This window comes from Rhinatrema bivittatum, chromosome 1, assembly GCF_901001135.1.
Source record: "Rhinatrema bivittatum chromosome 1, aRhiBiv1.1, whole genome shotgun sequence".
NCBI lineage: Eukaryota > Metazoa > Chordata > Amphibia > Gymnophiona > Rhinatrematidae > Rhinatrema > Rhinatrema bivittatum.
Genome location: NC_042615.1, coordinates 135695388 through 135721853, shown reverse-complemented (window position 1 = coordinate 135721853; position 26466 = coordinate 135695388). Strand labels below are relative to the sequence as shown.

General features: G+C 41.0%; 1 protein-coding gene across 4 annotated transcripts in view; it reads left to right on the top strand.

Annotated features, from left to right (window-relative positions):
- KIAA1211 (KIAA1211 ortholog) overlaps nucleotides 1-26466 on the top strand; it is a 323042-nt gene that overhangs the window by 286893 nt on the left and 9683 nt on the right. For all 4 annotated transcript variants that reach the window (XM_029587324.1, XM_029587319.1, XM_029587303.1 and 1 more), the window contains 6 exons: nucleotides 944-1105; nucleotides 2404-2472; nucleotides 8499-8681; nucleotides 12081-14484; nucleotides 18748-18944; nucleotides 20550-20721. In XM_029587324.1, coding sequence (XP_029443184.1) covers nucleotides 944-1105; nucleotides 2404-2472; nucleotides 8499-8681; nucleotides 12081-14484; nucleotides 18748-18944; nucleotides 20550-20721 — 3187 coding nt within the window. The remainder of the gene's footprint in view (nucleotides 1-943; nucleotides 1106-2403; nucleotides 2473-8498; nucleotides 8682-12080; nucleotides 14485-18747; nucleotides 18945-20549; nucleotides 20722-26466) is intronic.

Sequence of the window (26466 nt, the reverse complement as noted above, 5' to 3'; positions counted from 1 at the left end):
GAAAATGGCACTGCATTGACTAAATGTACACCTGCTTGTTTAGAGCATTGATGTGCATATTGAAAACAGGTCAAGGTGGAATCTTGCATTTTGCGAAAAAAAAAAAAATGTATGTTTCCTCATATTTAAAAGTAGAAAATATTTCACAGAGTCAGAAAATGCAAGAATCACTCTTCATGAGCAAATCAGTTTTCTAAAGCTGTCTCTGCTTCCACCTCCCACTGCAGCTGTTTCTTGAGTTTCCTGGGATTTCTAAAGACAGCCACTCAAGCTGTGTTCCTATTTTAGGCCATTAGGGTTGCTTTTTCCTCAGGATTTTCCCAAATTCAGCAAACCTGGAATATGGAAAATCCAGCCATGGTCACTTCTCTAGTCAAATATGCCATTTGAGAACAAAAGAAAGTGATTACTTATAATCATTGGTTCAGTCTGTACAATATTTATTTATTATTTTATTTATTTATTATTTTTATATACCGACATTCGATCTCAATTGAGATATGACACCGGTTTACATTCAGGTACTGTAGGTATTTCTCTATCCCCAGAGGGCTTACAATCTTAAAATAGTTTGAGCTCTTAGATTTCAGTTTTATTGCCAGGTTCTTGTGGCCTGGTTTTGGCCTCTGTTGGAATCAGGATGCTGGGCTTGATGGACCCTTGGTCTGACCCAGCATGGCAAGTTCTTGTGTTCTAAAGACTGAAGAAAATTGCAGAACTCATTTAGGACCTTGTGAAATAAAGATGTTTTCCTTAGGCACAGACTGGGAATAATAATTTTTGAATAAGGAAGGCCCTTGATCTCTTTAGAATGCAGTCAAAAGTAAAGTTGTTCTGAAAACTGAAGGTGTGCTATCCACACATTTGAAAATGTTTGCAGAGTAGATTTGGCCAGCACCGTATTGTTTTCTTCCTTACTGCATATGATTTTATCATTTTTCAGCAACAGTTGGCCAAGAATATCAAGTTTGGGCAACCACCTACCACCATTTCTGCCAAGAAAGCACAGGATACTGAGGCTGGTTTAGAAGAAGAGGAACTATCTTGTAGCCCTATGGATATCTTGAATCAACTAGACTCAACATTGCAGGACAGTGGTAATAAGGTGAGTGGGGTTTGGTGAGTCGTCATTTGGAAGCACGAACAAAAACATCCAAAAACTGGAATTAAAAGGTCTCACTACCTGCAAAGGCTCTAGTTTTCTCCAGGATCGATGTGGTTACTAAAACTCTGCATCACAATTCGGAAGATACCAAATCAAGAGTGGGGAAGCAGCTTACTTCCAAAAATCATGATATTGTTTTCCTTTAAATTTGAAGTATGCCAACTTCCAAAAGCATCAAGATGCTTTGAAATATCTCTTAAAAACCACAAGTGCTCAACCTGGCTCTTTTCAGTTGATGGGAGACAATTGTTAAAATACTACTTTTCTGAGAATTATCTTAGATGATATTTCAGTGCTATAGTATGTATAATTTTACATCTTTATAAATAGCTACAAAAATAATACTTTAAAATTTGGTCTTCCAAAACCTAAACTTTAACTGTACTTCTAAAGGTGAGCATTTGTATGATTATATTGATTACATTGCTGTGAGGACAAAACCCCAGTAGCACAGCTATTTGTACTTCTTGTGAGAGATGTTCGGTGTCAGAGCTTTTCTGACCATGCTGAGCTCTGCAAACTGAACGCCAGAGAAAAACGAGACTTACCATTACAGCACAAGTGATTATGATTAAGCCACCATATTTCATGGCTCCTAGATCCCATGACTATTAGCCTGCAAAAATCCTGGAAATCCTCAGCTTACAGTAATTATTATCATGATTTAAAAAACAAAACAAAACATGCAGGTCAGCTCAACCCAAGAGATTCTTAAGTCTAGGCAATAAAGATCTATTCTTATATAATTATGTACAAACTTTTGTATGTTTCAACCCCTTTCTTGGATTTTAATTTAATAAACTAAATAAAAATAAGTTCTTAAGTAGAGTATTTGGCACAAAGGTGCTGAATTAGGAATAGTCTGAAACAGTTTACGCAATAGCATCAATCATACCAGTGTCAACCTTAGCTACTGTCCATTCATGTCTCATAATTCAGTTACTTTAAAGCACAAAAAAGATCTGTCAAAAGTAAAAGTGCCTCTTTCATTCATTCACCTTATGCCTGGGAATACTGGCTCTGGGACCTTTGAAGGATCCCATTTGGAAATGTAAATATCAATATATGGGTACTTATTTTTCTGACTAGCGCCACTGACCGATGGGACATGGAACCCAGAATCACTGTCACGATGATCCATGCCAGCATCTGGCTGGAGAAACCAAGCATTATTGTGTTATCCCTCTTGCTTCTTCAACTCCTGAAATCTGTTCCTATTGGGTCTGTTTATTTTTCAGTCTGGTGATTCTCCAAATTCCTTAAATCCTTCAAGTTTATCTGAGATGGGAAAAGGAGCAGAGGAAAAGGTAATAATACGATTCAAAGTATTCTGATTAATTTCAGACCTCCTTGCACGGATGTTTCAATACGGCCTGCAGTGACCTTGAATGCCTCAACAGCTAGCAGCATATTCTAATAATTGTGACCATACTGTGTTTTTAGGGTACACGGGATAGAAGGGGCAAGTTTTAGAAGCCGTATACCCGGGTAAATCCCAATTAATCTGGGGAGTTTGGCTACCTGAATATTGCTTCCAGCCTCTCCCCAGCTAAAAGTACATGTGAGGCAACAATGTGCGTCCCTTTAGAGGGGTTAAAAATAGGTGACGGACGAGGGGAAGACAATAACGCACCTACCTTACTTTGTCAAAATGAGCTGCGTTATTTTCAAGGTGAAAATCTGTGCGAGAACTTTATCCCGAGGCAGCTGTGAAAGGGAAAGTCTGCTCATTCTTTCCCTTTGAAAACTGGTGCAAGTCTCATAGACTTTGCATCAGTGCAGACACATTTGACAGATTGCCAGTTACAATTGCTGTATTTGTATTAGAGATTAGCGATTGGGTGGCAAAAGATGTTGGGAAGTCTGAGAACCTCACCTCCACCCTAACAGGGATTCTCAGGTTCCGAGAGCACCTAATAGCTTTTATTCATTTCTTACATTTAACTTTGCAATGGTTGATGGTGTAAAATGTGTTCATTTTCACTCTGTAATGCAGGGGTTCCCAACTAGTCAACGAGTCACTTTTTCAGGCTATCAGCAGTGAATACATATGAATAGATTTGCAGACATCGGAGGCAGTGCATGCAGATTCTCTCACGCATATTCATTGTGAATATCTTGAAAACCTGACTGGCTGGTTGTGTCCCAAGGGCAGGGTTGAGAACCCCTGAGTTATATTTCTATGATGTCCCTTCTCTTTCCTTCTTAGACAAAGCCGAACATGGTCCCAACAGCATGAAACCCGAAGGTCATCATAAATTTGCTTCATGTCATGAGAAATTTAGTCCTAATAGCACCATCATTTGACACTGTAGACTGATTGCATTGTATTCTGCTAGCTCTGTTACCTAAAGCAAGTTTCCTAAGCTGGTCCTGAAGAACCCTTTAGCTAGTATAGGTTTCAAGATAGCCACACTGAAAATGCATGAGTTAGATTTTCATACAATGAAAGTAGTGTATGCGGATAACACATTGAAATTGTCAGTTCAGTGTGCTGCAGCAGTCAAAAATGCAAACAGAATGTTGGGAATTATTAGAAAGGGAATGGTGAATAAAACGGAAATGTCATAATGCCTCTGTATCGATCCATGGTGAGACCGCACCTTGAATACTGTGTACAATTCTGGTCGCCACATCTCAAAAAAGATATAGTTGCGATGGAGAAGGAACAGAGAAGGGCGACCAAAATGATAAAGGGGATGGAACAGTTTCCCTATGAGGAAAGACTAAAGAGGTTAGGACTGTTCAGCTTGGAGAAGAGAATTCTGAAAGGGGGATATGATAGAGATGTTTAAAATCATGAGAGGTCTAGAATGGGTAAATGTGAATCTGTTATTTTCTCTTTCAGATAATAGAAGGACTAGGGGGCACTCCATGAAGTTAGCATTTAGCACATTTAAAACTAATCGGAGATAAACGCATAATTAAACTCTGGAATTTGTTGCCAGTGGAATTGGGTAGTGCAGTTAGGGGTAGATTTTAAAAGAAGGGCACGGGCGTACATGTGCATGAGTTACCTGGCGCACGCACATGGATGCCCGATTTTATAAAATGTGTGCGCATGTTATAAAATCAGGGGTCGGCGCGCGCAAGGGGGTGGACACTAGTGAATCTTGCGCACGCCGACGCCCGCGGCCTTCCCCCATTCCCTCCCAGGCCGCTCCAATTTAAGAGCGGCCTGTGAGGGAACTTCCCTTCCCCCTACTCTATCCTTCCTACCCCTTCCCCTAATCTTCCCAACCCCTAGCCCTGTTCTAACACCCCCCCCCCCCCGACCTTTATCCTACCTCTTGCGCCTGCCAGCAGCCTGCCAGCACACAATCCTCTGACACAGCAGCAAATGGCCGCTATGCTAGAGGCCTCTGGCCCCGCCCCACCCCCTGGCCCATCCCGCCCCCTCCCAGGCCCTTTTTCAGAGCCCCGGGACTTAGACGCGTCCCGGGCCTTTACGCGCATCACTGGGCCTTTATAAAATAGGCCCGACGCGCGTGGGGCTTTCAAAATCCGGCCCTTAGTGTAGCTGGGTTTAAAAAAGGATTCGATAAGTTCTTGGAGGAGAAGTCTATTACCTGCTGTTAATTAAGTTGATTTAGAAAATAGCCACTGCTCTTACTAGCAACAGTAACATGGGATAGACTTAGTTTTTGGGTACTTGCCAGGTTGTTGTGGCCTGGATTGGCCACTGTTGGAAACAGGATGCTAGGCTTGATGGATCCTTGGTCTGACCCAGTATGGCATGTTCTTATATTCATGGTGGATATCCTGAAAGCCATATTGGCTGAGTGGGGGAGGAGATACTCCAGGACCAGCTTTAGAAACACCGGTATAAAAAAACATAGTTTTATGTAATTGTATTTTTTAATATGAGTTTAGGAGATGTTTTATTTGTTGTATAGTTGGCAACAATAGTGAAGGCAGGCCATTTTCTGGCAATGTTAGGCAGCAATGCCTATACAGAGCTGGCCAACTCTGATCAAGAGCCTCAAACAGGCCTGGATTTCAGGATATCCACAATAAATATACATGAGTTGCACAGCCTCCATAGTATGCAAATTTATCTACACAAGGAGAGGGTACATTATATACCCAGTTATCTAATAGTTAGCCAGATAAGTTTATCCAGCTAACTTTAGACCTGCTGAATTACAAGTCTAATCTATCTGGCTCTTAGCAAGATAAGGCTGAATATTGGCACTTATCTGGCTAAGGCCTGGATTCACCATTCTATCACAGATTGGTGAATCCAGCGAAAATAGGGGGCAGGGGAGCGGACCTGGGAAAGCCGGCAGCCATCACACCACCACGATGTTATCGCTGCCGGCTTTCGCACTCAATAGCACCACCGTGAAAGGTGGTGCTATTGGGCGCACTACTGGCGACAATAACGTGTCTTACCTTATCACCGCCAGCGAAGACATCACAGAGTCTGCCCTGACACTGCCCCGACTCCGCCCCTAGCAAGCTGTCGCACGCGAAAAGGGACTTTTCGTGTGCGATAAGCCTTACAAAATGACTCCCTAAGTTAGCCAAATAATTAGTTCCTCCTTGGAATGCCTCTCTTCTACCCCCCACTTAACCAAATATTTAGCCAGATAAATAGTTATCTGGCTAAATGACTTCCAAAAAACCTGGCCAAATATTGAAACAGCACCACTTAGCTGGATGTCCAAACTTACCTGGCTAAGAGCTGGTAAATATTGGTACCTTCTTAATATACCTTCTTAATGTACCCTTTGGGGATCTTATCTGGACTTTTGACTTGACTGGCTATTTAAAAGCCGATGATATGCAGCTGATGGTGCCCTTGGGCAAGGATTCAGCTCTAGTGATAGATCAACTGAATAGGTGTCTCTCAGCATTAATGAACTGGATTAAGCATAGTAAATTAGTCCTTAGCAACAAAAAACTGAACTTTTGTTAAGTAGTACATGCAATCTATTGCCCCAGTTTTGAGGGTGGATGGAACTAACATGTTTCCTGTTAAACAGATTTGGGAGTTAAGCTGGATTCCAGTTTGTCCTTGGAGTCTCATAGTGTTTCAGTTGTGCAGCAGGGTTGCTTCAACGTAAGAAGCAGTTAAGGCCATATTTGAACAAACAGGCTTTAATAACAGTCATGCACAGTTGGGGTTAAAGTCATATTGAATATTGCAATGCATTATATGTTGGTTTGCTGGCCAAACTGACCTACAGGATGCAAATCTTACAAAATGTGGTGGCCACAGGCAACAGGTAGTGCTAATAGAGCAAGCTCAATTCCTGTGCTTCATCAGCTACATTGGTTCCCAGTCACTGAAAGAGCTAAATTCAAATTTCCTACTCTTTCGTGCTGGGTGTTGAGAGATAGTGGACTACCAGATTAGAGTGATATGTACCAAATCGTGAGCTTTGCTCAAACCAAGGGGTCTTATTAAGGATTCCGACATTTCAGGAGATGTGGTTAATACATAACAGAATCAGGGCCCTTTCGGAGGTGGCACAGCCTGCCCTTGGAGATACATCAGGTGCTAAATTATTTATCCTTTCATAAAAGAGTAAAACCCTTTTGTTTTCCTGATTACATAATAGCAAAGTATTGTTCATAGCCTTTAAAATCTAATTATAATGGCTAAACAAGCACGGTCCTGTTTGAAGATGTTGGGAGGTAGGTAGTACCACTGTTGTGGCATAAATGCCTGTGTTGTGGTTTTAAATTATCGTTTTTATTATGACTTGTACATCACTTTGGATGCTCTTTTGGATTAATCTTATAAAATAAATTAATAACTTGTGCAGTTAGATTTGGTGAGATACTTTCAAAGCAGAGTTACAAGAGTCCGCTTTGAAAATTGTTGTGATTTATGTACATATTTGCTGGCCAGTTTATGCGCGACATTACAAAATTACACCCTAATGTTTATTGTAAATTGATCAGCAAACAAGATTTCCTCAATTCATTGAACTGTGTAGTACAAATCTAAAAGCGATGGTTTCTTTCTTAATCTGTTTAATTATTTTACCTAAATGCCTACAATATTTTTTCTCATTTAACTCATAGAACCCACAATATTTTTTCTCATTTAACTCATAGAACTCATTTAACATGGGTTCTATGAGTTTTAGACATTTTAGGAAATTTGCTAAGACATTGTCCATACAAAATATCAAATTTATTTCAAATTTGATTTAGTGGGTTTCCAATCAGCTGTCCTTATGTAACTCTGGGGCTGAGGAACTCACCGAGAAGCCCAAGGGCCAATTTCAATTCCAAGGGCTTAAGATGTTCACACTTCCTATACTTTTCATAAGCCCACCACTTTCCAGGATTCCTGTCAGGAGAATAATCTCCAGGGCCCTGAGCGTTGTTTTAACACTCTTTAATATATACAGTAATAATCCCTTGTTTCATATATCCCACCCCAATCCCAGGGGCAGTTTTGGAGCTTCTCCGGGTGGCTATGAAACGTGGTCTAGATGGCATAATTCAAAGTCCAAGTTCTCATCCCTTGATTCAGCTCTCATGCTTAGGCTACTTACTTTCTATCCATCCTCCTCCCAGAATATCTTGATGATACGGTAGTGATTAACACTGGCTGGATGCCACTGTTCTCCTTTCTTTCTGTTCTTTCCTCCTTCCAGGAATGAATGAAGATCCATTCCTTTCCCACCCGCTGAAGGGTCGCTGGATCTCTTTGGGTGACAGGCCCCTCTGGAAAACTCCTCTCCTGTGATGGGAACTAAATTCCCTTAGCCATGGGAAAAACTAAATTCCCTTAGCTGGCAAAAATAAAACCAAAGGAGGGTGGAGAAAAACTTCCTGCAACATAATTTAAAAGAGAAGAAGTAAGATTTCCAAAAAAGGAGAAAGAAGAGACCTTTTCTGTTTCTAGGCCAAGCCTTAATCCATAAGGCCCAAGGATCTTCTTCTTCTCCCAAAAAAAACAAAACAAAAGGAACAAAAATAAAAACAGAAACAGCACATTCTTGCTTCCTAGAAATCCAGCTAAAGAATCCATACACTCTTTTGTTGTTTCCCTCTTTTATGTCTGTAAGAAGCAACCAACATAGCAGCCCACATGGGTAGCTGTAATCCACTTGGAACGCTTTATCTCTACCTACCCTAATAGTATGGTCTGCTTAGTAGAGATCCAGTAGGCCTGTTTACACTTATATAGTGACTGTATGGAGAATATCTTCTCTATTTGTAGCATCTAGAAAAATTTGCATACCAAAGAAGTTTTGCTGGTCTCAATTTTATTTTAACAAAAAAAAAACAACAACCCCTCAAATAGGTTCACTTTTAAATCCCTAAACTCAGCAGTTCTAATGTGTGCACATTCTTTTTATATCTATAGGTTGTTCCAGTCAAGTTATCTCATGCAAAGCGATCTTTGGCTTCTTCTGGCACTATTGAATCCATTAATCTAGATGATGTCCCTCAAGCAGGAGCTCGCCTAGATAATAGTGCTGCCAAACATAAGCTCCTAGTCAAGCCAAGACATCAGAGGTTGTCAAAGAAACATAGACGATCTACAAAGGTATTTAACTTTTATTCTCTTAAATGTTAAGCTTTGCTCTGGACATTGTTTAGAATAGGCATTTTAAAAGTGTAACCACAAACTTTCTAAATGGACTATAATCATAAAGCTAAATGTATATTAACATAGTAATATTAATGGCATAGTAATATACCATACTGATGACATTATAGTAGTTCTATGAGATATGGAAATAAAGGTTAAGAAACAAAAAATAATAATAATATAAAGCGATATCTTTTTATAGGACTAAGAGTGCTTTATTTGAATAGCTTTTGGGAATTAACACCTCCTTCCTCAGGCCCAAAAGGGAATGAGCAAAAGATGAGATTGCCGGAATATACAAGTGAATCATAAAATACATTACAATGCTAGTGGGTAGGAGAATGGGAAAGGCAAGAGAAGGGGAATACGAGGGATAAGAAGATGATGGAATTAGTAGAATTTTATGTTTGTTAATGAGTTAAAAAAACAAGTCTACAAGGGATACAATCTGCTGTATATGTATATTATAGGAAATGAAGATGGTAGTGCAGCATGAAATTCGCTTTTCCAGAAATGTGATAGTAGCTAGAACTAGCTCTAAAGAAAAACATGATATTGTAATTTTCCTGTAAAATGCTTTTAATTCTAACACTACAATGCTAGAATGCACAAACATCTTGGAAGACACGACAGCTACCTCAGAACCAATTCCCGTGATATTAGCAGCACACAATGTATGCTCGATATTCCTTGAACTATGAATGCTTCCTGCTTGGAGAGTGATTCAAACCCTTAGAGAGAAGGAAGAACATTAAAACTGTCTTGTCTTACTGGTGGCTCTTTAATTATGAAATCCATTTTTACAATGTGCACTTGCTTCATGCAGGCTGTGCATTGTCGCTAAAGCAAAGTAAGAATAATGCATTCTCTTAAAATTTACCTTTGCAGAGTGGCTAAATTGGGAATCCTGTGTGCAGTAATCCTTGGAAGAAGGATGCTTGCATATATAACCAGTAATCCTTGGAAGAAGGATGCTTGCATATATTACACCCTTAATAGCATTCTGCTATTAAGGGTGTAATATTCTGGTGAGTGTAAACTCACAGAAGAGGAACTTGAGTGCGTTTGATGTTTTAATCACTTTGCACAATAAAACATTTATTTCTGGTTTATGATCTCATCTATATTCCTAACATTTTTTTATTGGTTTCACAGCTCAGATGTTATACTTACTCGTATCCTCAAAAATAGATAACGGATCAATTATCCATATAAGAAACTGCTGTATAATTGAATGCTGAGTGAGGAGTTATCGCATAAGGCCTTTCTCAGATTATAGGTGGAGAGCAAGGATAGTCTATAGCTTTGCAATTCCTTGACCAATTTTAAGGCCGTATTGTATCCTGCCTGAAATATCAATTCAAGGAATGTTCACATTCTCCAACAATAACAGAGACAGTTATGGTCAAACTGACTAATACCTTTTTTTTTTTGTTTTATCCTTCCATGTTTGTTTTTCCCTTTCCCTTTGCTACTTTTCCTCTGAAAGAAAATATTAATTGGTGGATAATCTCATTAAATTTGACTAGCATGTGTGGAGATGTAGACATGCATGTCCAGGTGCATGGGCACCATTGTCTAGGACAATTCTAAGCATTTTTTTAATTTGTGTTCTGTTTTAGTAACGTGATGGTTGTGTTCTCCTAGAACCCAAAACATTTCAAGAAGGGTTTGCTAAACAGTTGAGCCTCTTCTGCCATGCAGTTAGCCAACTAATGAAATTACAATTGAATTTAACTGAAAATTGAAAACAAAGGGTGATGTAGCTTTATACTGTTATTTTAGATAGTAAAATATTAACTTAATAATGACGGCAGAAAAGAACCAAAATGGTCCATCTAGGCTGCCCAGCAAGCTTCTTTTGGTAGTATCTGCTGCTCCGTGCAAGTTACCCCCATGTTTCTCTTTTTACTGGGTGATGAGCCTTCTTGAAAATTCAGACAGTGCAGCTTGATCGTTGAAGCAGTCCTGTGCTTTTTCCCTTATGTCTGTGTTTCAGTACCCCAGACCGTAAAAGTCAGAGCCTATGTTAGTTGTTTTTGAATCCACTACTTCTTTCCACCCCCCTCCCCGCCATCAATGTGGAGAGCGATGTTGTAGTTGCATCAAAGGAATCAAGGCTTATTGGTTAAGGGTAGTAATCCCATGCCTTATGGTAAGGTTAGTAACCTGCCATTCCTTTATTAAACTGTGTAGTCTAGTGCAGATGAAAAGAAATGGCATAGGAGTTTTACTGCACACTAAAAACAAGAGGTGTTCAGGTGGATTTCTGGATTCCAGTTTCTTCCTTGCTCTTCTGGAGGACAGGTAAACACATTCTCTGTTCCTCTCACATGGGGCACTTTGCTTAAACTCCTGCTGGTGACCTGATTACCTTTCCTCTGTAATTTCTGATACGTGCTGCTTGTGTCAGAGGTAAGACAGGTTTGGTTTCAACTATAATACAATATTTGATTTCAGAGCTGTAGATCTAGATCCTGGTTCCAGTTTTCAATCAAACCATGAGTCATCTCAAGTTCCACCTCACCAATAATTAAGTACCTGTAAATTTGAGTTATAACTTTATTTTAGGATATTTGAGAGTTTTTTTCCTTGCTTTTATAATTTTAAGCATTGCTCTGAAATTAGAATGCAGTGACGCAATCTAATCAGCCAATTAAATGTGACAGATGCCACTGAGTCAGCTATTTTAATCATGGAAAGGAAGTTCTTGGACAAAGGATCATGACATTAGGCTGGAAGGCATAGATTTAGTAATAATACTAAACACAGAGAGTGTTGAGTGCATAGGGTAATCTCCCAGTGGAGGTAGTAGTGGTAAAAGCAGTGAAAGTAGGGAACAAGCACAGAAGATTCTTAGTTGGGGGAAGTGAAACTAAAGTCAGAGGTCAACTATGGCTATCAGTACTACAGTAGGAAGGGGGAAAATTGACATAGTTGGGCCTTGCAGTTATTAGGTACCATGATATTCTGTTTACATCTTAAAAAGTCTGAAGTTACAAAATCTAAAACATATTTCTGAGTTTAACTTTTGTTAAACAAACACTATTCATAAACAACATAAACCAAAGCTTATTACAACAGTTTGCTCATGAAGACAAGGATTTCATTAGGTAATTCTTTGTTTCTTCAGTCATGAATTTTGAATAAACACTGCTCCTCTTACAGATCAATAAGTACAACACCGCCAGAAAATGAGAAACCACTGTGCATATTTTATTTCTAAAGAAAGGGAGAATACAATTAACATGACATTTGCCTAGCAAAAACAAACAGGGTTAGCATCTTGTAAGAATGCCATCCATAGACTCTGTTATGAAGAATGTAAAATGTGTTTTTGTTTTACCCCATTAGGATGTACAAAACGTAGCAGCCACAGAGTTTGAAGAAAATACTACTGAATCCCTACCATACAAAGAAACGTACCAAGTCAAAAATGGACATCTCTTATCAGAGCAACAAAATGATGATATGGAGAGGCAAAAGCAGATTGAACTAGAAAAAGAGACAAGAAGGAAAGAAGAAGAACATCAAAGACTTTGTGAAATTGAAGAGAAAAGACAAAAGGCAGAAGCTGAAGAAAAAAGATTAGACAATCAAAGACGTCAGGAGCTTGAAGAGCAAAGAAAAGAAAAGGAGAAGAAACGCTTGGAGGAAGAAAAAAGGCAGCAGTTCATAGAGGAAGAAAAACGTCTCAAACTAGAAGAGCAGAGGAGTCAAGAAGCAGAAAGGCAGAGGCAGGAGGAACAAAGACGTCAAGAGCTAGAGGAGTGCAGACTAAAGGAAGAACAGAGGAAACATGCATTGGAAGAAGAGAAGCGCCTTAAATTTGAAGAGATTCAACGTCAGGAGGAAGAGAAGAGGAGAAAAGAAGAACAAATGCAACATGAAATGGAAGTACGTAGACAAGAAGAAGAACAGAGGCAGCTTGTGCTGAAAGAACAGAAGCGCCTTGAGACTGAAGAGCAGCAGCATCAGGAGGAAGAGAAGAGGAAACAAGAGGAGCAGAGACAACAAATGGAAGAAGAGAAACAAAAGAAGATAGAAGAACAGAAACTTCTGGAAATGCAACAGCAGCAACAGCAGGCAGACCAATTCAGACAACAACAAGAAAAAGAAAAAATGGGTGAAGAAATGAGATGGCAAGAGTTGGACCAAAGGCAGACAATGCCAAAATCATACACATTTAAAGTATCATCGGGAGAAAAACAAATTATATTTGAAAAAGTGAATCTGAGCCCAGTTACTCCTGTCAAAGAGGTAACGCTTTCTTCAGATGTAAATGAACCCAAGGCCAATATATCCAGTGCACTCCCATCTGCCTTATCTGTTCCCCACACGGCTATTTTGGTCACTGGTGCTCAGCTTTGTGGTCCTGCAGTAAACTTCAACCAGATTAAAGATACAGCTTGCAAATCTTTACTCGGATTGACAGAAGAAAGGAAAACTATGGATATACCACCACTGGAAAATATACTTAAAGCTACCCAGGAAACCAAGCCTGGGCCTAGCAAGACGAAATTTACTTCTGAAATGCTGGAAAATCAGTCGGCTTTAGCTGAATTGGCTTCCATTAGATCTAGGATCCTAAAAAATGCCGAAAATGGAAAAATCCATGAAAAAGACCAACAAGTTCTTAGTAGATACAGTGATGACTGGACACCTAAAGGGAAAGGAGATTCCCACATTAATTTAAGAAAAACCCTGTCAGCAAGTGCAAAATTTTCTATAACACCTGCATGGCAGAAATTTTCAGAAGCAGTCAAAGCTTGTGAAAAGAAAGACTGCATAAGTACAGCCAAACAAACAGATGAAGAAAATGCCAGTGACAAATCAGTGCTATGTGACAGTCATACCGAGGATGTGACTGACAACAGGACCTTGGAATGTAGAGAAGATACACTTGTGATATCCACAAGTGCAATTACAAAGCAAGTTAAAATGATGGATAGTACAGAAGGCTGTAAGTTTGCCAAAGATCTTCCTTCATTCCTTGTTCCGACCCTCCCACAATCTCCTTGCAAAGAATCACCCCAGCCCGAATCTCCAGCCAAGTCTGAAACTCAGCTGACCACTGCTATGAGGAAATCAGACAAAGCAGCACAAAACGGAGAGGAAAAAACGTCCCCCTTTGGCATAAAATTAAGAAGGACAAACTACTCCTTACGTTTTCACTCCGATCAGCAGAGCGAACAAAAGAGAAAGAAAAGGTACAGCGCTGGGGACAGTTTTGATGGAGTGCCTAGTTCCTGGATTACGGCAGACTGTGAAAAAGAAACCAGCTATGTGTCTGGGAACCAGATGGCATCTACGAGCAATGAAAAAACAGAGATGCCCAGCAGCGTTTTTAAACTCTCTTCGAGTAATGTGTGTGGCAGCTCCCATTCTACAATTGCACCCCTGCTGCCACTTCCTAGCAGTCTCAATACCTCCCCTAGTAATGAGAAAACTGCACCAAAACCACAGCTTCTGCACAAACCAACAGTCGCTCCCAAGCCCCCCAGCCACACTCCACCATCCTCACCGCTTGCTAGGGTGAACAGATCAAACATGGCCGATGCAGTGGCACCCAGAACTGCGCCTACCGATTCAGAGACAGAGAGGAAAAAAGAAGACAATGCTGCAAGTACTGTCTCCCTGACCCTGCAAACTGACAAGAACGAAGACGAAGAGGTGAAAGAGAAGAAATCCTTTTTCCCGTCCATCAACATTCCCTGGCGAGAAAAATCGGATAAAAAGTCTGAGCTGATTAGAAAAGGTACGTCCACAATAAGCGTGCTGCACACGGCAAGCAAAGATGCTTCTGTGGTGATTCACAGTCAGATTCTTTGGGTGCTAATCTGTTTTTACCTTTATTGGGGGTATGTCGAGGGCCGATGCATGCGATATCTTTAAGGCACTGACCAAATCTATATGACAAAGTAGTACCCTAATCATTATCTACTCTAGCTCTTACATCCAGTACTGGATCCAGAACAGTATTATGAATTCTCGTAAGGATAAAATGAAAAATAAATACAACACCAAATGTGATGAAAAATGCAGTAGAGGGTTAAGTTGAAGCATCGATAGAAAACAAGCCACGTCTACGTGTTATCCTAATCCAGAAAGGTTTCCCATTGCTGCTTCTAATTTGAAAAATCTATTTCCGAGAGTGTTCTAAATACCAGGTTTCTCTTTCTTATCAATGGCCAACTTCAGTTTAGGTGCATCATTTTTGTTTTATAAAATAGCATTAAAAAATGAAGTTCTGTGATTAAGAAGAAATGACATGCATTATAATTCCACTTATGAATCTGTTTGCTCAGTTGTTTACATAATAGCTGCAGGGTTTCATTTCCTCAAAAAGCACATTTTATAGGTACAACATTTTACTTTTGAGTATGTGGTAGAACAGATGTTTCTCTACTTCCCAGGTGGGTGTAAAGTGACAAACGCCTAGTGCTTGCAGTAATATCTTCCTTATTGCACCTCCAGTCATAACATTGCACAGTGAGATGGTAACTTTCAAACAGCTGCGTGGGTGTACATGTATGCGCATATTCCGCCTTACCTCAATGGAAGTGGCTATTTTAGACCATGCACGCATATATGTGCATATGTTATAAAATCTGCAGTTATGTGCGTACATGTGCACACAAGTTTATACGGACGTGCGCATATGCATGCAAATGCCACCTCTACCGCGTAAGTGTGGGGATTTTGCTAGGCACGCATGCAGACGCAAATACCCATTTCCCCAGTTCATTCCCAGTTCGCCCCATCAAGGATAGGACTTCCTAACCCCTCCCTAGCCTCTCTTTTACCCTTTTAGCCCCGGCCCTTCAAACCCCACTGACTAGCCCTGATTTTTTTTTTTTTTAATTTCAAAATTTACACGACATCCATAGCATGTTATGGAGTAGAGGATCCCGGCGTGTGCTTGCGAGCGTAAATACTTGCGCGCAGACTTCATGCTATAGACCCGGACCACCTATGTCCCGCTCATGCTCTGCCCAGACCATGCCCATTCACCGCCCCTTTATTGAGTTTTTGATTTGTAGGGGTACTAGGAGAGACGCCTGTACTCAGGCACTTTTTAAAATCCGCCGGCCCGAGACGCATACATCTCCTGGCTTTGGCACACGTAGGGCTTTTAAAATCCACCTGTAAGGAGCTATGTACCAAAAACACGCTAAAATCAGTGCTTCTAATTTTGCCCAGTCTTCAAGCACACGCTAAACCCCCATGTGGTGTGGGATGAAATAAGCTGATGATCTGCTGAATGCATGCTCACTCAAAGGGCTTGGTTTAAAGTGAGTGTGGTTCTTTGCATGTGCACCTTCTGCCTATTGTAGCACATGCTTCACCTCCCCTGTTAACAGATCCAAAATTAAAGGTTTGGTTTTCCTGAGGAAAATCCCTTTTATCCCTCCCTAGCTAAAACACATCTATTCCTAGCTCTTTCTCCTCTCACCCTCCCCTATCAGCATGAGGTCCTGGTCATCTGTTCTTCCCCCTCCAACAGCCCACATTGTGCCATTTTGGATTTGACAGTGTACACGGCTGCACCATCCAGCGCTATGTTGTATGCATTACTGGCAGTAGGAGGTAAGGCTTCAATCTTTCTTCCAGCTTGAGATGGGGGGGTGGAGCGAATGCTTGGCTCGGATCTTTGATGTTGATGAGGAAAGGACCTGATCTTGGGTTTCAGGGTGGGGCTTGTGGCCTGGGACCGGGAGAGAAAGGGCTTTCCTTCAAGGGGAGGGATAGGAGAGGCCCAGGATACTGCTTCCTTCTGTAGTTAAGTGATTGGTAAGTACCACAGTATGGACATGTTTTGCATACAATGCTGCTTGTTTACTTTATATTTGGCCAGCAGGTTTGCCCCTTTGTACTTGTTTAGAGTTTGAATCAAACACATCTAACATGCTAACAGGGCACGTCATCTAAATATAGCACCACTTAGTACATAGGCCTCTAAGTTATCTGTTACTAACATCTAAATAGTTTGTTTTAATCTCTTTGTGCCCTGCATGCAAATTTGCTAAGAAAGATCCCTGTAATACTGTGGAAATATGAGAGGTTTGTTTCTAACCCAGCACAGCTATTCCTGGGAGTAACGGTGTAACAATCAGTGCCCTGCCTTCATTTCTCTAAAAACCATATCAAGCCAATGCAGAGTAAAATCCAGCTCTTGTCATCCCTTCCCATCAATCCATTCACAAAATGTGCTCAGCAAAACGCAACCTGTTTCAGGTGGGATGGGGCAAATTTGGGCTCTGAGCTGTGACATGGACAGTCTGTGACTGTAAGTAAGTAACGAAGAATAAAGAATAAAGTCCATGCTTTGTACAGACTGGGGGAGCAGCCGCAGCTGGTGCTTATGGAGGGGGATTTAACCAGAACAGCCCATACTGTAATGCAGCAGAGCCACAGTACTGTCACATTGTTTAAAATCATATACCACTTTGTAGAATATCTCCCCTGAATTCCATCCTCTCTTTAATATTGATCCAGTCGAAAATTGCACCATTTATATCCCTTTCATGCCAAATCCTACTTACAGTACCACTGAAATGTAATTTGATTGGTTTTGTATTGCAGTTATTGACTAGCTAAGAAGTTTATTGAAAACAGAGGCATTGTGGCAGCTACCACAGTGAATAATTTCACTCCAGGCAGTTTCATTTGAAAGAGTCCTAATTGCTCAGGGAGCCTGTTAATAGCTGTTGCTCAGGTTCAGTAAAGGGCTTTTCATGCATGAAAGTTGTTTTTAAAGCTTCCTAAATTTTTCTAAAAGTAGCTCATCAGTACTTTGGCTACAAAGTATCGCCCTCATAGAAACACTTTTTTTTTTTTAATTTTTAACAAGAGTATCAGATATCTTATCCTCACATTCTTGTGAAAGAGCAGCCATTTCATAAAGAGTAACAAGTATGAAATGGAGTTGAATTAGCCCAAGTTCAAAACTTGTGAGCAGTTGCATCATACCTGGGAATTCTCCAGATTTCATCCACAGACTCTGGGATTTTGTATAAATTGTTGGGTCTCTGGGGAAAGAATAGAAATCTCCAGGCACCAGCTGGATCGGCCTATGCGGGCCAAAAACCGAAGGAGTTGGCATCCACCTGCATGGACCAGAAGGAGGGTGAGGAGGAGAAGGCCTGCATGGACCAGAAGAAGGAGAAGTTGGCATCAGCCCCGTCTCACATGGGCTAGAAGATGGAGGAGGAGGTTGTGCTTGTGTTGGCCTCCATGGTGAGGAAACCATAGTAATTGAAACCATAGGAAGTTTAGAGGCTGGTGGGATTCCAGCCTAGGAGAGAGAAAAAGGGGATTGTGCTGGGAAGAGTGGATGAAGGAGAAGAGCACTGAGATCAGTCATGGGGGAAGAATTGGGAGGAACATGGGCTGAGGGGAGGGATCAAGGAAGGAGGAGAATGCTAGGATCTAGTGGGCAGGAAAGGAGAAAATCCTGGAGTCAGTTGGGAGAGACTATAAGAGTATATGAATGAGTGAGGGTGAAGGGGAGAGAAAATGTGCCCCCTCCCCAGTTTAGCCACCAATCAGAGCTGAGGTTGGGGAATGAAGTTTTCCCCTGCCAATCTGAATCTGGGGGCTAGCAGAGGTTAGTAGTCCCACACCCTGCCTCTCCTTCCCTCTCTAACCTACACCAATTTCACAGTGACCAGGATTCAAAAGTCCCCAGGCATGCGTAGCATCAATCATCAAGTCTTCAATTGTAGCTACTGTCCACTCATGCATCTTTCAAAGATATATATATACACACATAATTCAATGCACTCATAATTCAAGTATCTTAAAAAAATACAAAAAAATATATATCTAAAATGAAAGTACATCTTACATTCATTTTCTTGGATCAGTGAAGGCTGGGTAGTCTGATTACAACTCTTAAGAAATGCCAAGGACTAGAATGGCTATTCGAACTGCACACATTTTTGGAATTAGGAGCTCAGTAAAAAAAAAAAAGTTATTGTATTCATCTGAAATTGTTTTCCTCCTCTTTCTCTTTTAGAAAGGCCAGTTCTCCAGAGCAGGCATTCTATAGATGGCTCCAGGCTGATGGAAAAGGTGGAATCAGCGCAACCTCTGTGGATTACATTAGCACTACAAAAGCAGAAAGGGTTTCGAGAGCAGCAGGCTACCAGGGAAGAGAGACGGCAAGCCAGAGAAGCAAAGCAGGCTGAAAAATTAGCAAAAGAAAACATAAATGTAATTACTGATGGATTCAGAAAAAAAAATGGTTTTGCAGCTACTGATTACAGAAGCCTGGCTCTAGTTGACAAGCAACTACAGTTCTGGTCATAATGTACAAATTTCATTGAATCTGGTAGCTTGAAAAATGTGTGCAGTCATTTGTCTTATTCATTTGCTAAATTGGTTTCCTGGGGGAGAAACGAGATGTACAAACCATTATGTGGCCTAGGAAGACCCAACAGAATTTTGGAATATATGTTGAGGCATAATTTACTCATAACTGGTGATAGTGGGTGGACACAATTTAACATGAACTCTAAAACACGTCTTCCTTCCCTCGCCCACTGGATCTTCACACACTCTCTCTTCCCTCTCCCAACCCTGCAAACCCCCATTCATTCCTTCTTCCCCTTCCATGAGCACCTATTGGCTTCCTCTCTGTAATGAAGCCCCTTCAATCCTTATTCTTCTCCCATGAACTTCCTTTCACATCTTCCCTCACCCTACAAACCCTCATTCATTTCCTCTTCCCCTCTTTGTACCTTCACAATCACTCGTCCTACATGGACCGCTGTTTACTTCCTTTCTCTACCCTAACCCCAGCTACCACTCTCAGCAGTCAAAAAAATATTCATTCCAGCCCTTCCCCACCAAGTAGGACCTGCACTTCCTCCCCCCAGCTGGTTCCCTCTAATCCAGAGGTTCCCTCTTTTGGTGTTTGGGCCCCTTTTCACCCTCAAAAGGTTTCATGGACCCCCAGTCTACCTCTATCACTCTCTTTCTCCCCCTTCCTCAGCTTGTCCCCTCCATTCTCTCTTTCTTGCTTCCCCACCCTCTCCCTCTTTCCATGAACTTCAAACCCTACCCTTCCCTACCATGCTGTCTCCTCCACCATCACCCCTCCTCCCATCCAAAGTCATCTCCAGCACTCTTTCTCCCTCTAACTCTCCCTACTGCTGGTACAGCCTCTGATCTCCTGGCTCTGGCAAGCCACTTCCGATGCTGCCAATCTTGATTCCCCAAGGAAGAGACTCTTGTATTGTTTTTCATTTCCATGAACCTCACGTTGTAAACCTCTGCTTTAGCCTTTCCCCAGCCAATTCCTTCTCTCACGCCCTGGACCCTGCCAGTTATTCTGAACTCTGCTTCTCCCACTCCCTGGCAGGATTATAACAGAAGCTCAATCCTCGAGTAAGCTCAGGGTGGGATCCCTGGCCGAAGGGGGTGAGGCTAGCAGACAAACATTTTCAGGACAGAGAAAAACATTGCTTATTTCAGGCTGGGGCTACACAAGTTGATGCAGAGCTGTGCAATCTGTAGAGCTAATGTTTCTGTAGGGCAGCGTGCCAGAGAGTAGAAGAGTAGTTGAGGACTTGGATTCCTTGAGCCTTCAGGCATGCCTGGCACATAATAGGCTACAAAATGAAATAGAAGCGCATATTACATTCTTTGCCACATAATAAAATAAAGATTATGGCGATATTCTATGCAATTTACAGAGCTGCTTTGGGTTCCTGGAGGTTTAGATTATTTAATAGAGTCGTGTTCACGCTTATAAAATGAAATAAAATATAATGAGTCCCCTTTTACCTAATCATTTGCCCCCCTCCTTAATCCTAGGCTGGGGTCAGCGGTCAGCCTGACAGCAGAGGCAGAAGTCTGACCTGCACAGCTAGTGTACCGCAGAGGCCCACAGCTCAGAAGGAGGACAAGAAAATGGAGACGGTCGTGTCGTGGCTGGAACGCAGGGAGCAGCTGAAGAAGTCCAATACTCTTCCTACCTCTGTTACAGGTACTTCAGCTTCACAGGCCCAGAGTAAACATGGCTTTCTTTAAACAAAACTATTTTAAAATGTTTTCCTTTTTCAGACAATGTTTAGAAAAATTCATTTTGGCCAGACATTACATACTTGATGTACCTTTAGGGCCCTCGGTTGAAAAAAGTGCTAGAGAAATTGCTCTAAGTATGGAGGATAATGAGTAAGCAAACTCTTAGGTGAAAGTAAATTGAAATGTATTTATTCACATTAATTTTTATACTGCCCATTTCCAGAACCTGTTCTGGGTGGTTTACAGCATACTAACAATAAACATCATAAACCTAAAATGGCAAATTATAAAAATATCTTCAATTCACACTCGTATAATATTCTCACAAATGCGGAAGCCTCACAAAATAAATGGCATTTTAATAACTTTCTAAAGGCTTTATACTCTTGCATCTAACCCTTTAATTTTATTGTGATCCACTTTGAAAGGGCTGACCAGCCATAAAAGGTGAAAAGTCTGAAGAAGTTTATATTCATTCATGTTTGTTCAGTCAGATGTGATATCAACAGTGTGGAATACCCAAGATTAAAATGAAGATCCCATAAATTCACCCCCAAAGGTTAGAGCCTCCCCTAAACAACTAGCAGCCAAATGTCGGGTTATCCAAATATCAGCTGTCATAAACGGGGATATTTGTTCATTATTCAGTGTCTTTTGAAACAAAGTTTCATGTATACAGAATGCTGGAAAAAAAAAAAAAGATAATTGAAGAACATTATCGCACTAAAGTTCACCTCCAGCTCACCACACAAGAGTTGCTCACCCACCTAGATATGTGCATTTTATTTGCCTCCCCGCGGCCTCTACCCCACATATATTTGCTCCAGCTGGGAGCAAGAGTAAACCTAGGCAGGTTTCCTTTCTTCCTTTTGCCCATGCAGCTTGTGGGGTAGGTAGAGTAGGTGAGGGGGGGGGCGGGGAAATAAAACAGTGCATATACGTAAGATTTTCAGATGTACATGTGCTATTTTACTCTTTGATCAGCAGCCCGCAACAGTAGTGGGTGCAAAGGTACACGGGTGCTTTTAACATGAATACATTGTATGGAATTTTGTGAGAGAAACTAGCAGGATAGTTTCCCTTTGACGATTATCTGCCATGTATGTGTCCTAAAAGTACCTGTGTACACTGGCACCACCCCAGGCTATTCAAAATTACCCTTCTATTGTCAGCAAGAAAGACAAATATATGCAACACAACAATTAGTACTCAGAGATAGGTTGCCTGTCTCTCTCTCTCTCTCTCTATATATATATATATCTTACATCTCACAGTGCAAAGTTTATGAAAAGAATTAGCTGAAATTTGAGAAAAGGAGATCATGCCCAACATAGCTTAAGAATGAGGTTTATTCCTGTCATGATATGTGCAGTTTAAACCCATATGGTGATACTATCCCCAAAGGGACATGGAAAAAGAATGCAAGAAAGACCACACCAAAAGCACAGAAAGGAAGGGGGAGCCTATTCTGGTGGGATGGATCCTACCTTAACCAGGGTAGAACCTGACTGCTGGCACTAACATTCAGAAAAGGGAGCAGCTTTTAAACTAGACTGGGGGGGAAAGCCGACAGTCACTAAGGAACCCATGGCTCTGAGTGAGGCCTCTTCAAAGGATACTGGCGAAACAGGGAAGTTAGATTATCCTGATAAAGAGGGTGTGAGAAAGACTGAAGTAGCCTTGGTGGATTTAGATAGAGAGCAAACAGATATGAAAGATTCCAAATTACCAGAAGAAGAGGCGACTACAAAAAATTTAAAAAAACAAACCCATATTCTAAATTGTCTGTATGCAAATGCCAGAAGTCTAAAACATAAGATTGGAGAGTGAGAATGTATGGTACTTATTGACGATATAGACAAAATAGGCATCCCAGCGACCTCGTGGAAGGAAATCAATGGGGCACTGAAATACATGCTACAAATTATATTGACATGACAGCACAGAACGAATTTGTGGAGGGTTGGCACTATGCATCAAGGATGGCATAGAGTCAAGCAGGGTAAAATCCTGCAGGAAACCAAATGCACTGTGGAATCTTTCTGGATAGAAATTCCATGTGTGATAGGAAAGAGTATAGCAGTGGGGGTATATATTACCATCTACCTGGCCAGGATGAAGAATCAGACCGTGAAATGCTAATAGAAGTTAGAAAGGCAAATAACATTGGCAATATAATAATAATGGGAGAGTTTAATTACCACAAAGTCAATAGTGCAAGTAAGAGAGTGAAGTCCCATTCACTAATATCCGAATTTTATTAAACAAAAGTTCGTGCTTTATAAATCATTCATATAATACGGCAACTCCATACGGATAACAGCAGAAAATTTAAGGTCCCCCGACACGGTCCCGTGTTTCGCGGAGGCTGCATCGGGAGGGACCAGAGAACCGTGTTATTCACATCTGCAATACAATATACAGTAGTAAGGAATGGAACAAGCACTGCCGTAGGATTTATACAGATTCAGTACACATACCTTTCGGAGTTTTCCTCAGGAGCGCAATCGCCCTCTGAATTTCCCAAACTTTTAAAGAGCAAAAAGGCGCGAAGGGCAACTCTCGCGAGATGCTGTAATCAGCAGATATACACCTGTGATGACTAATCTCTACTAGTAAAACTGGTACCATTCGATGTCCTTATTCAGACCGGAGGGGGCAACTGTGTTCAGGGTATAAATCCATCGTTGCTCCCTTCGACTCAGCATGCCGGCGAAATCTCCTCCCCGCAAGGGGGGTGAGACCACCTCCAATACTGAGAAGGAGAGAGCATCGATAAGGTGTTCAGCTTGAAGCCAATGGGACACCAGAGGCTCATCAGTTCTGGAGGACCTAATATTGGAGCAGTGCTCTATGATGCGAGTCTTGATCATCCGGGAGGTCTTACCCACATACAATAGTGGGCAGGGGCATTTAATGACGTAAATGACCCCCTTCGTGCAACAATTAGATTGAAAATTAAATTCAAACACTCGTCCAGTCAAGGGATGTGTAAATGCGGTCAATGGTTCCGTGTGCCTGCACATCGTGCAGGCACACGGAACCACACGGAACATCGAGTTTAATTACCCCAATATTGATTGAATAAATGTTTCATCAGGAGGTGCTAGGGAGGTAAAATTTCTATTTATTATTTCACCAATTTCTATTCTGTCATTTCCAGTTTGTTCAAAATGCCATAAATGTCTGCTTCATGGACAGGAACTGAATTTTGGGGGAACTACTTTAGATCTAGTTCACAGTGGAACACAGGAACTGGTACAATGGGTAGTAAGGGTGGGTATGGATGGTTGCATTTTTGTTTAAATGTTTGCGTATAGGTGATTTTAATTAATTAATTAATTTAAAATATATGTTGCTCAGTAACTGCAGCTCTGAGTGGCTTACAGCAATACATTCATAAAAAAAAATAGAATAGCCAGTTTACAACAAACAACAGATCTCAGCTCAAAAACAATAATATGTTCTCACATTTCCAGCATGGCTCAGCTAATGTCATTAAAAAGCAAGTTAAAACAAAAAGGTTTTCAACTGTTTTTTTTGAAAGATTTTGTGCAAGATGATAATCGCAAATCCACTGGCAATGCATTCCATATTTTGGCACGGCCACGGAGAAATTTATGTTTTTTTGTGTTTTATCGAGTTAATGTGGTGGAAAGAAATGGGAAATGTTTATTATTGTAAGGTTTCTATGAAACCATTTATTTTATTGTAAGTCGCCTTGGGGATGATTTATGGTAAAGCAGTTGATAAAAGCAGTGATGATGAAATGACAGTGATGGGGCTACTTAGCAATAGTGAGTATAATGCAATTAAATTTGCCATAATCAATGTAGGGAGAATACAAAAACAAACTATTGTAGTAGCATTTCACTTTAAAAAAGTAGACTATGAGAAAAAGAGGAAATTTATTAGGAAAAAACTAAAATAAGTTGTTGCAAAGGTTACAAGTTTGCTATAACAAATCACATAAAAACAAACAAAATTATTTAAGGATGTTAAAACACAAGCAGATTGTGAGCAGTTGTAGGGGACTAGGGGAAAGGGCATCTAAATGTCAGATGAAATTTAATGTAGACAAGTGCAAAGTGATGCACATAGGGAAAAATAATCCCAACTGTAGGTACACAGTGTTGGGTTCCGTATTAAGGATCGCCTCCTAAGAAAAGGATCTTGGAGCCTTTGTGCACAATACCTTGAAATCCTCAGCTCAGTGTGTTCATGGTAAAAAAAATAAAAATAGAATTTTAGGTATTATTTGGAAAGGAATGGAGAATAAGATGAAGAGTGCTTCTGTATTGATCCATAGTCTGACTGCACCTGGAATATTGTATTTAGTATTGGTCACCCTATCTCAAAAAAGATATAGCAGGACTAGAAATGATAGAGAAGGGCAACAAAAATGATAAAAGGGATGGAATAGCTCCCATATAAAGAAAGGCTAAACAGGTTAGGGCTCTCAGCTTGGAGAGGAGAGGACCGAGATAGAATATGATAGAGGTTTGTAAAATAGTGAGAGGAATGGAACAGATTAACAGGGGAAGGTTATTGACCCTTTCAAATAGTAGTAAGACTAGGGTCATGCCATGAAATTAAGAGATAGCAGTTTTAAAACCAATCATAGAAAATATTTTTTCACTCAACACACAGTCAAGCTGTGGAATTTGTTGCTGGAAGATGTGATCAAGGCACCTAGCATAGCTGAGTTTAAAAAAGGTGTTTATTTATTTATTTAAAAACTTTTATATACCGGTATTAGTATGCATACATCATACCGGTTTACAATGTAACTTTAAAGGTAGAAATTACAATGAACAGGGAGGGCGAACAAGGAGGAGTATACAAAGAGCAGGAGGTGGAGGAATTAAAGCAATAAATAAAAACTGCAACGGACTATTTACAGGAATATACAAGGCGTAGGCAAGATACTTGCAGAAGTCGGTGTACTTAATCAGGGTAGGCTTGTCGGAAGAGCCATGTTTTAAGTTTTTTTCTGAACTTGGCGTAACATGGCTCTAGCCTGAGAGTGGTAGGGAGGGTGTTCCATTGTTTAGGGCCTGCAATGGATAGTGCACGGTCCCTAGTAGAGGAGAGGTGGGCTTTTTTTAAAGGGGGAATGGAGAGGGTGCCTTTGTTGACAGTGCGAGTGGGTCGTTCAGTGCGTATAGGACGAAAGGGTTCATCCAACCAATTGGAATTGTGCGAGTGGATGGACTTGTGCACTATGGTTAGAATTTTGAAGAGAATTCGGGATGCGATGGGGAGCCAGTGGAGTTCTTTGAGTATTGGGGTAATGTGATCAGCTTTCCTTGAGTTGGTGATGACCCTGGCGATGGCATTCTGGAGCATTTGTAAGGGCTTGGTGGTGGAGGAGGGTAGGCCAAGGAAGAGGGCATTACAGTAGTCCAGCTTTGAGGAAAGGGTGGCTTGGACGACGGTGCGGAAGTCATGATAGTGGAGGAGGGGTCTGAGTTTCTTCAGGATGTGAAGCTTGAAGAAACCTTCTTTGAGGATGGAGTTGATCTGTTTTTTGAGATTGAGTTGTTGATCTATGATAACCCCAAGGTCTCTTACTGTGGGTTGGGGTGTTATGACGTTAAAAGCTGGATCGTTGGAGATCGGTGGTTTGGGAGGGAGGTGAGGAGAGATAAGGAGCAGCTCTGTTTTGGAGGAGTTTAGAGCGAGGTGGATGTTGGTGAGGAAGTCA